General features: G+C 39.6%; 1 protein-coding gene across 1 annotated transcript in view; it reads left to right on the top strand.

The window, feature by feature from the left end:
* The window catches only part of LOC116394822 (paired box protein Pax-6-like), a 22,561-nt gene extending 17,945 nt beyond the window's left edge, over positions 1 to 4,616 (top strand). The window contains exons 6-10 of the mRNA XM_031868148.1: positions 452 to 534; positions 735 to 888; positions 1,842 to 1,951; positions 3,252 to 3,393; positions 4,531 to 4,616. Coding sequence (XP_031724008.1) covers positions 452 to 534; positions 735 to 888; positions 1,842 to 1,951; positions 3,252 to 3,393; positions 4,531 to 4,616 — 575 coding nt within the window. The remainder of the gene's footprint in view (positions 1 to 451; positions 535 to 734; positions 889 to 1,841; positions 1,952 to 3,251; positions 3,394 to 4,530) is intronic.
* Positions 4,617 to 12,354: the final 7,738 nt, after the last annotated feature.

Genomic DNA, 12,354 nt, shown 5'->3' with positions numbered 1-12,354 from the left:
ATATATATATATACATATATATATATATGCATATATATATATACATATATATATATATGCATATATATATATACATATATATATATATGCATATATATATATACATATATATATATATACATATATATATATATATACATATATATATACATATATATTGACTATTAATTAGGTAACTATTTAGGTGTCTGTTTTGACTGACTTTAATCATAATATGAGTTGTGCAGTTGTCCAGGCAGAAAATGTATGGCAGCACTGAATGTGAGGAGTGAATCATTAAAACATCTGTAAAAGGCCAAAACACAGCCCCTCACAGCACTTCATTACTGCCAATGTTGGAACGCAATGCTTCACTATTATTTTATGACTGTAGATTGATTTTCCTAATGTACAACAATTAGAAATGGCAAAACTAAAGTTATCATCTAATGAAACAATGTTTTTCTTCCAGAGTTTGAAAGGACTCACTATCCAGATGTGTTTGCTCGAGAACGCCTGGCCAACAAAATAGACCTTCCAGAGGCAAGAATACAGGTAAGCTCTATTATATATCATTATTTTATGTGTGTATGTATGAGTGTTCTGTTTTGTAATACAACATGTTTTTTTCATTAAATAACATTAATGAAACATATGGACATGTCAGTATTGTTTTAAGAGACTTGAAAAAATGTACCCATCCTTTAACCTTATAACAATGTATGTCTTTTTCTTTTCTATTCTGGCATTTGCAGGTTTGGTTCTCCAACAGACGAGCGAAGTGGAGAAGAGAAGAGAAGCTGAGAAATCAACGTCGTCAAGTGTCCAACTCCTCCAACCATATTCCCATCAGCAGCAGCTTCAACCCCAGTGTTTACCAGCCAATACCACAACCTACTACACCAGGTAGTGATGAGGACATGTACTACAAGTACATATACTATTTGACTGACACTTATTATGAGCATAATAACTAATGGATACTGTTCAAGTTGTTGTTCTACTAAAAGTTAATTTTGCATGCCTCCGCGCCGGCGACAGCTGTGGTCGGAGGTATTATGCTTTAGGGTTGTCTGTCTGTACGTCTTCTTGTCCATTCTGTGAACTGCCTTAAGCAAAGTTTCAAATTTGGAACAAACATCCACCTGGACTCAAGGATGAACTGATTCGATTTTGGTGGTCAAAGGTCACTGTGACCTCTTAAAAAACACATTACCTTTTGGCCATAACTTAAGAATTGATTGGCTAATTATAACAATTTCAAATACAAGGCATGGTTAGCTGCTTCTTTCTTGCTACAGTTTGTATTGCATTTCCACATCATTAATAGTTTAGTGTCGTCTAGCTCACTGTCCTCCCCATAATTATAGGCTGTAAAAAACAAAAGCTCCTTCAAATACAGCAATACTACTGCAGCTCCAGTATTGTACTTCATGAATTCCAATCAGATTTTTGACAATTGAGTTAGGTATTTGAGTTCAAAGGACTTACATAGCTGCTTTTGATCCTGATCATGGCCAGAGTCTTGGGGTTGCATTATTTTCATTCAGCAAATGCTTTTGTCCAAAGTAATTTTTTCCCAATGTGCAATTTTGGGAGTTTGGTGTCTTGATCAACTGCAGCTGGACACATGGGCAGGAGGAACCAGGGATTAAACCACTAACCCTACAATTAATGGGTTCTGCTACTTAACCTCAGGTGGTAGAGTTTTGAGATTTACCTGTGACTTACAAAACAATTACAAGGACCAACTATCTCCCCTGCATTCACCAATGTCATGGAAGTATTGTACTATCTTGTATGTTAAGGTATATTGCCTTGGATACTGTGTTCTCATGATTTCCCCATCCTTATCTCTCTAGTGTCATTCTCATCAGGATCCATGTTGGGGAGGTCAGATCCAGTTCTGTCCAATAGCTACAGCCTACCAGCTATGCCCAGCTTCAGTATGGCTGCCAGCCTGCCTATGCAAGTAAGATTATTTTACAAGACAGCACAATATACAATTAAACGAGCACACCTCAACACCTCAAATAAGAGATAGCATCTTCATGTGTGTCAGGTTCTGGTTCCATGTGAACAGTTAATGTGTTGCCTACAGCTACTTAGAACATCTTTGTAGAAATGTTTGCCCCCAGTGAACATAGCTCAATATGAACTTCCAACACAAAGTCAGGCAGCCCAGACACAGAGCTCCCCGTTGGTAATTCCTAGTATATCACTTTTTGATGTTGCGCATGGTATCTCTTAGAAATAAAGGTGCTAACTATAGGGTTTAAGGTACAAGTATAGGGTTTTTTGGCTTGTCCCAAATTGACCCAACACAAAGGGTTATACCTGGAATCATCTGTAAAAGGTTCAACCTAGAACACCCTATACGAGATTCTACAGAGCATACTTCTATGGTGTAATTGTTCCACCCAGAACCCTTTTCAGCCTCAAAAGGGAGCTAACAAGAACCCATGCTGGGGTCTACCAAGTCCCCTTTTGTATTTCAAGGGTTTCATCTAAAATTCACGCAGGCGGTCTATTGAGAACCCTTTTATAAATCTATTTATAAGGGATTTATCTTGAACCCACCCAGGTTCATCATTAGGCTCCTAAATGGCCAGGGCTGATCATCATTACACACCAATGCTCTTTCTTCCAGAAAGGGGTCTTTGGATGAAAAGAGTTCTTAATTTAACTCTTAGTCTTACAAATAACCTTTACACATTTTCTTTTGAAGAGTTACCTTAACATTGTAGTGATAGAGGATAAAATTATCGTGGCCAACTTTCCAGAGTTGTAAATCCCTTCTTTACAGTGTTATACGCCCCTGTGCAGTGTGTTGGTGTCTGACTTTAAAAGTCATTCATGTACAACTAGACTGACTGGATCATATTTCATCTTCTCACCTGTACCTGTAGCCACTGGGCCATACGAAAGCCGTATTTTGCATGGTTTTAACGCTGAGCTATTTTAAGTCTGAGCACCCACTTTATGCAGTCAGACAATCTACATGTAATCTCCTGTACATGGGTATTCTGGAAGAATCCGAGACCATCTGAAAAATGTTATGCAGTCTTTCTTGAATAAAAACAAAAATGCCTCTTGACCTTGATTTGACTAATTGACCATCATGTTTGCTGTGGGGGAAAAGGCAATTAATTGAGTGATTAATTATTAGTGTTAACAGTGTTAATCTTGCATGACACCAACCCAATGGTGAATGGCTCATTAAGATGTTAAATTCTGCTGTTTTAATGGGTAATATTAATTTATGTTTCCAGGCATCCAGCCAGCCCTCTTATTCCTGCATGCTGCCCACCAGTCCCACTATAAATGGAAGAAGTTATGAGACATATACTCCTCCACACATGCAGCCACACATCAATAGCCAGTCAATGACGTCCTCTGCAACGTCATCAACAGGTAGGATAATACAAACTGACAACTGTTGCAGGATGCATGTTGATAACTACTTAAATGAGACAGGGCAGAAATGAATACTGATGATGATCAATGATATATCCATTAAAACATTTTGAGTTTGAATACTTCCCAGACTGGAAGAATTATATTTATTTGAATCATGTTTGGAATTAGAAAAATCTTAAAACATATTCAACTTCAAGCTGATTAAAAGTTTGGAGAAACATTGAGAAAATTAAAGGTTAATAAAGGATAAAACTGTTAAACTCTAAACAGTTGTTAATTCTTAACATTCACTTACTGTGGAGTGATTCAGTTTTTTAAAGGAATACTTCACCCTCAAAATGACAATTTCTATATCAATTACATACCCTGTGTTACCTTGAATTCTAGGATAACACGGGCTTTAGGGAAGATGATGATTTTAGGGAAGATGCATGTGAGCGTATGTCTGGATAAATGAGACTTGGATTACATTATAGGAGTTATTCAAGAGTGTTTAAAACGATCTCTTGATATAGTCCTATAGTTGATAGGCACACAAGACTTCTCCAGTTTGGAATCTCTGGTCGTTGTGGAGGCATGTGGAAAAAAACAAGGTTTTCTTCAAGAATTCTAGGTAACATGTGGAGAGTAACATACAGTATATACATACAAATGGTCATGTAGGGGAAGTATTCCTTTAAGACAGCAGCAAACCTTCAGTAACTGGTTCATCAAATAATATCTTTTATACACATTTACTAAAGATTCATGCGACATGTTTAGTATTTTTTGGAATCTCGACTAGTATTTACAATAAAGTTATGTGGGTTTGGACATTGCTTAGCTGTACCACATACATTTTTGTACAAAGTTAGATAAAAAATTAAGTGTAGAACAAAAAATCTCAGATCATTTTTTATTGATTGTTGGTTTGATTGCAACCCATTTTGCATCCTCAAGTACCTATACAAGCCTTCTCTTTGCTATTTCCATACATCTGCACAGTTAGTGTAGACTTAAAGACTTGCATCTGCACTTAATGTGCAACTGTGCAACTTCTACAACTTGCTTTGCGTTGAGTCAAAACACACTTTCAACTTTGTTGTGTCACGGCTGTCAACTCAAATTACCTCTTTGTTCTCCTATCACCAGGTCTGATTTCCCCTGGTGTCTCAGTTCCGGTCCAAGTTCCAGGAAACGAAGCGGACATGTCACAGTACTGGCCACGCCTGCAGTGATGTCATTTCCCACGGTAATTGGGCTCGCCTGTGGTGATCCCAAGGAGTGACTGCTGCAACATCAAAGCCTGACCTAACCTTACTCTACAGCTGGAATGTGAAGAAGGACCTGAAGCAGACTACACCACAGCCAATGAATATGAAGGAATTACTCTCATTAATGTTTGCGAGAAAATGTTCAAACCAAATTCTGGAGACAAGCAGGACAGAAGTACTCTTCCAAATGAAGGATTTTAAAATCACTATAAACCAGTACAAGTTCAGCCACTGTACAACTGGTTCAACGTTTTTTGGGGAGATCTGTCAGCACGTCATCCTCAGCTGCCATTCAAAGTGTCTTTGGCACAAACCCAGAATGAAAAGCTCTAGCCTGAGCTGTACTCAGGAAGCTCAGGAAGGTGGCCCATCCTTTGTTAACACTAAACTCCAGACAGAAATAAACTGCTGTGTGTCCATTTGGACATTCTGTGGGAAGACATATTACCTCTACTTTCTGTTCCTAATTTATATCATGTTGGTGTATTTGTAGCAACAAAAAAAAAAACGATGTTGACTGAAACATAAAGGGAGGAACTTAATAAAACTTGAAATGATGTGTGAATTTGTTTCATCAGCAGATTCCAAAAGCTCCAGCCTGGAATGTGTATAGAATTTCAGAATGTGGATTCTGGTGACATGTGTTTGGTATTGTAAAAAAAAACCTGATCTGAATGTGATTTGCTAACTGGCATGGACTCTGATTTTAAACTTAAAAACAATGTTGGGGGAGGGGGGGTGTCTCAGTTTGTTTTAACTCCAAAGCTCCTATGTCCATAAATTCTACAATAGAGCAACTATTGAAAGACTGGAAGCAGAACAAACACTCTGCTAGCTTATAAAAAGGGAACATTAGATTGTGTCTGGGATGTAAATCTGTTTCTAATTTTGAAGTGTAAAGTATTTGTCTTCTCTAGTGATCTGGGAGGGTTTCTATAATAAAGTTATTTCAATTATATTGCTTGTTACAGTCTATGGCATTGTTATGGATTTATTCATGTTGTGTTTTTTCATTATCATGGTCAAAGGACATTCCAACTAGGAAGCAAGGAATGTCTGTGTGTTCTTCACTTATATCGAGAACCGCTCATCTGATCTACTTCACACTTGGTGGGTCTTTTGCTGAGGTCCCTATGAAGTGCTTGGTTGAATTTGGTTCAGTGTGGACACACGGCACAGCCCGTTCAATATTAATAAACTTTGAATAAACAAGTGAACACCGCTCTTAGTGGCAGCAGGGGTGGAGCTTCATGGTTCTGTGTACTTGAGCATGTCTTTACAGGCGACGACTTATTGACTGCAGTTCACTTTTGCTGCATAATTCCCTGCAGCATGTCCGGGGCCTTGAGCCAAGCAATCAGCCCGCTGAACGGCCATGCCCTTCACAATATTGTAAGCAGCAAAACTGGGAACTAAGCAATAGGATATACTGTTGTACTGGGTATACAGAAAACTGTACATGTTGCTGACAACAGCTGCACCAAACAAACACATTGATTGGACTGTATATCATCACAGCTATCCCAAGGATGCCCCCCCATGCTGATATACTGTGACTCCCTAAGATACACAAGAAAGGATCCTTGTTCAGGCCTATCAGCAGCAGCAGCATGAACTCTAATGTCCAACAACATTGCCAAAAGCAACTAAAGGCAATTTTAGCTCCCTTGTATGGCACTATGGAACAACATAACCACTTAAAGCAGCTCCCAACTTGTCAAATATACACACTTGGTAAGTGCCCCTGGGCGTCCGATATGACACACTGTGTTCCGCGCGAAACCATGTAAAAGTACACTTAGGTACTTAGCCAACGGCAGTTATGTAACAAATGTACCTATTTTAACCCAAACCACAATCTTTTCTAAAGCCTTACTAAGTAGTTTTGTTACTTAAATGCTAATCAAGTACTTTTTTGGCCCAAGTAAACATAAAAAGTAAGTAAACCTAAGTTGGAAGTTTATTTAGAAATACACTTTGCATATAACAAACTGACATGCCGTCCCTGACACGTCCAAAACAGACACTAGAGAGGTACGTAGAGCGTCAGAGTTTGAAATGCAGGGCCACCGACCAAGCGTCAATATTTGACGAGTTGGGAGTGAGAATGTGTTGACCATAGGACTTTTCGTCAACAGGATAACGCCCAAGCTTAATTTCCCTTTTGGGAGTAGCACTTAACAATTGGTTCCAAAATGTTACAAGCCTTCACAACAAATAAAAGTCATTGTACAGCAACATAAGACATTCTTGCTATTTGTTGTCTGAACGTTTCAAATTGGCAGCACTGTGCCAGCAACAGTAGTTATGATGTGATGAAAAGGTTGTCCCGTTCAATGGGTCTTCCAAATGCAGCCTTCTTTTACATGAACCGGTGAATTATTAGTGGTCCTAAGTGTCCCAAAATCTGTTGTTTAATGGTGCACTCACAGTGGCGGGCCGTGCATTTTATACCTTGGCCTTCACTGCTGTCCTGCAGCTGAAACACCTCATTATGATGCCACAGCTACGGTTATTATTTGTTTCGTGTAAAAATGAAGCTCAACAGCTATAAACACTAACTGCAGAGTGCAGATACAAGAATACGCCGAGAGTGCGTCTCCTCTCTTCTCTGACTGCAGCTGGGACTGCTGCGCGAGGCTGTTGTGAGAGTAACCGCCTGTGAGTGCTTTGGAGCGGCTCACGGCAGCACCTGCTGCTCGTTCACCACAGTGCAGAACGTACGTGCTTTAACATCAGAGTCAAAACACCAGAAAAGTCTCCAACAACACCAGAAAAAGATTTGTCGCTAGTAGCTTTTGAAAAAAAAAGTCACCAAGAGGGTTTGGAAAGTCGCCAGATTTAGGGAGAAAGTCGCCAAGTTAGCAACACTGGCACCGGCTAAATATGTCCCCAGAGCAACACTGGACATAACAATAGTTCCTATCACATATTAAACCAAACAAAAAGCCATCTTCATAAAAACACATTGTACAAATAATAATATATAAACAAGCATATCACTCCTGTAAAATTTGCCTAAAACGCCTATCCAAGGCGTACCCAAAGTAAACTGACAGCTCTTATTGAACCATTGGGAGTACATGTATGATTTTAGTCTCTATTGAACAGTAACACTCTGAAGTTTCTTCACAATCAGTCAGAATCACTATAAGTGCTACTGGCATCGAGCTATGGCGTTTACAACACACTGAAAAAGAAGATTTTTATTTCCGCCTGGATTTGTTTTGGCCAACAGATGGCAGCAGTTATCTATGGCTGGGACTTATGACCCGGAAAAGACACTGGTACGACAGCATGGAGTCATGGTACAAGTTAGAATTTGTTAACAATACGACAGAAAATTAATATTTTACACGTGGTTTACTAAGAGTGCGACCACATAAAAACACATTTGGAGGCTCGCCTCACCATGTCAAAATGCACATACTACAATAAACTACATGTCCAAAATTCAAACTTTAGTTTATTTATGTTGATGTATGGTTAACTATATCATATTTAACCATTGTCAACTTCCAAAGATCCTTAAAAATTCTCATGAACCAGACTTTGCTCTTGATATTTGGTCTCAGGTACCTGACTCACGGTTTACAATTTCAGTTTTGAAAACTTTCCCAGGGGGCAATCTGATAAATCTGCCTATCCTTGTCTTCGTAATTTCATTGGCTATATGGAGCCTGAGTTTGAACAGGATCTGTTTCCAATTGGCTCAAGCGTCACTCAAAGAAGAGAGGCGGGCATTGTCTTTCAAAGCAGACTCTCGTTGGCTTTTCCAGACTGTGACCGGGCTATAGAAGCTTCTATTGGGTCAAATGAGGTGTCAATCTAACCGGCGGAATGCAGGCTCCATTTTGCGATGAAAATCTCCGCTCTGTTGACATGAAAAGTGAAATAATGACCGAATTATGATCGCGAGTTATCATATTTGCTGGCTAATTTGAAATGATGCAACAGCCCCCCGTGGGTCTTTATGGACGTACTAATGTGTTTTGGACTAAATCTTTTACTGGATTCGACCGAGTGGACCCTTAGCAATCAAACAAGACTGTTTTTGCTGGACTAGCAAGCACAAGGGGGACGTTATGAATCATAATCGGTGAGTCACGGCGATATTTTATCAGCTATTTTTGGAGTGCTTGTTTGACAGAGACGTTAACTGTACCTGCTGTTGTTATTGTATCTTGAAATGGTTTGCATGAATCGAATTACAAGAACCGTAGCTTTCTAATGAGATATCACATTAATACTCATCGTTACAGGGCAGTTGTGTACATAACACAAATCTACACTTAACACTGGATGAGGATTTATTACAGCTACTGCAGATGTAAAAACAAACGCATTAACTTACCAGAGCTGCTGTTCACTATTTAGCTGCTGTTCCTCCTTTCTTTGATTACAAAGAGTTTAATCTCACGGTTGTTCAGTACATCCGTGCGTTTTAGTTCCTGTAAGAAGTCCTTGATTCATGGACGCCAGTGAAGACAGTCGAGCCTCCCCAGTTGTATTTCTTGAATACGTTTTAATGCGTTTGAGGGCTGAAAATGTCCGCTCCACAGAGGCAGCAGATATTGGGATTGTCACCGCCCAACATGTCACGCTAGCCCACTGACCAATCACGTACTTGTAGGCCAGCTAGCAGGCTCTGACACGTCAAAGAATACGCCCAACATGTCAAACTAAAGATCTGATTGGTTGAACACTATGACAATCAACAATATGGTCCCCATTCACTTGAACTGCACATGGATGCACTTGTGAGTCTGCAGGCCTCTGCCTCTGTTCTTACCTAGAGACACAGAGGTGAGATCTGATTGGATAAAAGCTCTACTTAAAACAAGCTGCACTGGAAGCAGAGCAACTGAGGAAGACAGGAGCTGTGCAATGAGAACATAAGATAATGGGAAAACAAATTATAATATATGTAGTGTATTTATGAAAAAATATTAAATTATAAAATAGCTATAACTTTGTGATTCTGTCTAGGCCAGCAGAGAAGGCCTTGCTGGCCCTGACGGCCCACCACTGTGCACTCAGGCAGCCAGCATCAACATCAGCTGCCTCACATGACCACTTTCAGTCTTCAGTGACCTTAACCAATCTAACAATAATAACTTTATTCATGCACCAATCAGTGACAGTGGAAGTCTTTAAAATTATGTTCTACTAAATGCTGCACATTAGTTGTTTTCCATTGAATTAAACAGTAAATTTTAGAAAGATATACACTTCAACAGACAGGAAACTTGATCACCAATGGCCTCTGCTGTATGTCACAGCAACTAAACATGCTAGACCACTGCCGACTCCTCAAGCATGAAATCTGCCAGGAGAAATCAGAAGCGAGGCAGCACGGGCAAGAGAAATGTGGCCCATGACCAGGTTATCATAATCTATGAAAACGCAGAGCAGTGACAATTCAGACATTTCATACAGGAGATGAGCATATGAAGCATATTTTATGGTGTGCATAACACCAGCATTGGACATATTCATATAAGGCAGCTGTCAGTTGTCAGTGTTATCTTGCGCTCTTCTGGGAGTTATGAAATTAATACTACGCCTAACCTCCACATTTGAAAACAATGTCTGGTAAATTTATTTTACAATCAAGAGTTATAACCAAATGCAACTGGCCTCGAGTTCCAGTCACCCAGCTATAGCTGGCTGTAATGAGCTCGGTCCAAGGGTTTGTTCGACAGGATGATCATTGCCCTAGCTAGCTCAATTCATTTGGACACAAGAACAATTCCTCTGAATACCTCAACGACTGCGATGGAACATGTATACTGCAGGTCCACATCACTTTGGAGGAAGGATTATACAATAAGCAATGAATGAAAAGTACATCCTTTGTCCCACCAAATACTGTTGTACTACACATTTATATCCCAGTAAAAAGGGAGAAAGATGTTGGTAAAAACTGTTTTTGTTTTAATCTGATGGTTTTGTTATGCCCTCAGGACCCCTTCTCCCAGCATCCATGCAACCATGCTAATACTTTCACAGTCACCATATCTCAACCCAATTAAAACAGTTGGGAAATGTTGTGTTAAACACAACACACACAGGCCACATCTCATTGTGTAGTGTCATCTGACACCTGTCAAATACTAAACTCGCTATGCAGATGTACAGAAGCAGTCAAGGTGTTGGGGCTGGGATGTGCCGAGAAGTGAGAGTTATAAAATGTATGCTTTTCTGGAGAATGAATGCACATCAACACCGGGAAGATGCGTGTTGCCCTTCAGCACCATCATCAAAAAACAAATGTTGGAATATAATTTCGAAGGATGCTGTTCATATCTGCAGGAGAGTTCCAAACAATTGGAGAATCTCTTACAGTTGAGGGAGTCTCGAAGCTTTTATAGAGCAAAATCTCCTAGAATTTATGTCTATATTCATACAACTAACTGGCAACACACCTGGAATAGCAATCAGTTAAGTCTGTTCAGTCAGGCAGAAGAACCTCCAGTTACTCAGAACTACAGAAATATAGAAATTGTCCGCAGTGACTTCTAGAAGAGGAAGAAGAAGAAGAAGAAGCACTTTATTGATCCATAAAGAAGGTGAACTGTCACCTCTCCAGCTACCAGTCCACACTCCATACAATGGTCCGTGCTGGAATCTGAATCTGCAAAGTAACCAGTAACTAACAGAGCTGGGACCAAGTCATTGTTTTGGTACAAGTAAGTCTGAAGTCTTTGCAGTCAAGTTCCAAGTCAAGTCCAAAGTCAAGAAAAAGAAAGTCCTGAGTCAAGTTCCAAGTTAAGTCACAGCTTGTTAAAACAAGTGCAACTGAAGTTAATCATAAAAAAGATCCAGGTTTTTAAGTGTTGATGATTCAGGTTTTTCATGATTTTAGTCTTTGGGGTATCAAGTATCTTCAAGTCAAAAGGCTGAAGTCCAAGTGAAGTCATGATTCATTGGGGTTAAAGTCCAAGTGGAGTTGCAAGTGATATTTTTGTAATGCTATCTAGTTCAACATTAAACAGCCCACACTGTTATTGACATTGTTCTGTTAGTCAGCGTTGTCCCGTTAAAGGCACTTTATATGCTCAGGCTGCGGGTAATCAAACGACAGTCTCTTGCATGCCATGGACAATCTGTCTTGAGTAATTTATTTTAGGTTGAGAAAATGGGTACTGTAGCACTGTAGCTTCCAAACATGACAAGAGCAACAATGAAAGTGAATGTTTGCAAGGAGAATGAAAACTAGACATATTCACCGAGGTTGAGGAAGCCCTCAAGTAGCAGACCAGACAAAAGTTCTGATTGGCCCATAGAAATGCCACAGAAATGAAATACTACATTGTATTTTGTACAATCAAATAAGGTTGATAGTAGCCCAGGTCTCATAGCAATGACAATCAATGTGCAACCACAGTCACTCAGAACCTCCTCCACCTCCTCAGATCTACACGATTCACCTGATCGACCCAGTGGACAATATAAATTGTGAAAGGTGACGACTTTACAGATATGCTTTTAAACGAAACCACAAAGTTTCCCTGACCTTCAAAGTGCTTTTCTTATCTAAACCGGAGCCACACCCGCTTCGTTCCAACACCTGTCTAAGACTCCGGAGCATTAGACAAATACTGCACTTAATTTACTGAAACAAACATCATCTCTGAACGTAATCCAGTCAGCGAGTTTGGGAAATCAATTTTGTCAATTTTTGTGGGGAGACCTGTGG

Source organism: Anarrhichthys ocellatus, unplaced genomic scaffold (assembly GCF_004355925.1).
Source record: "Anarrhichthys ocellatus isolate YVR2014 unplaced genomic scaffold, GSC_Weel_1.0 scaffold41, whole genome shotgun sequence".
NCBI classification, from domain to species: domain Eukaryota; kingdom Metazoa; phylum Chordata; class Actinopteri; order Perciformes; family Anarhichadidae; genus Anarrhichthys; species Anarrhichthys ocellatus.
This window is presented reverse-complemented; position numbering and strand designations above follow the sequence as displayed.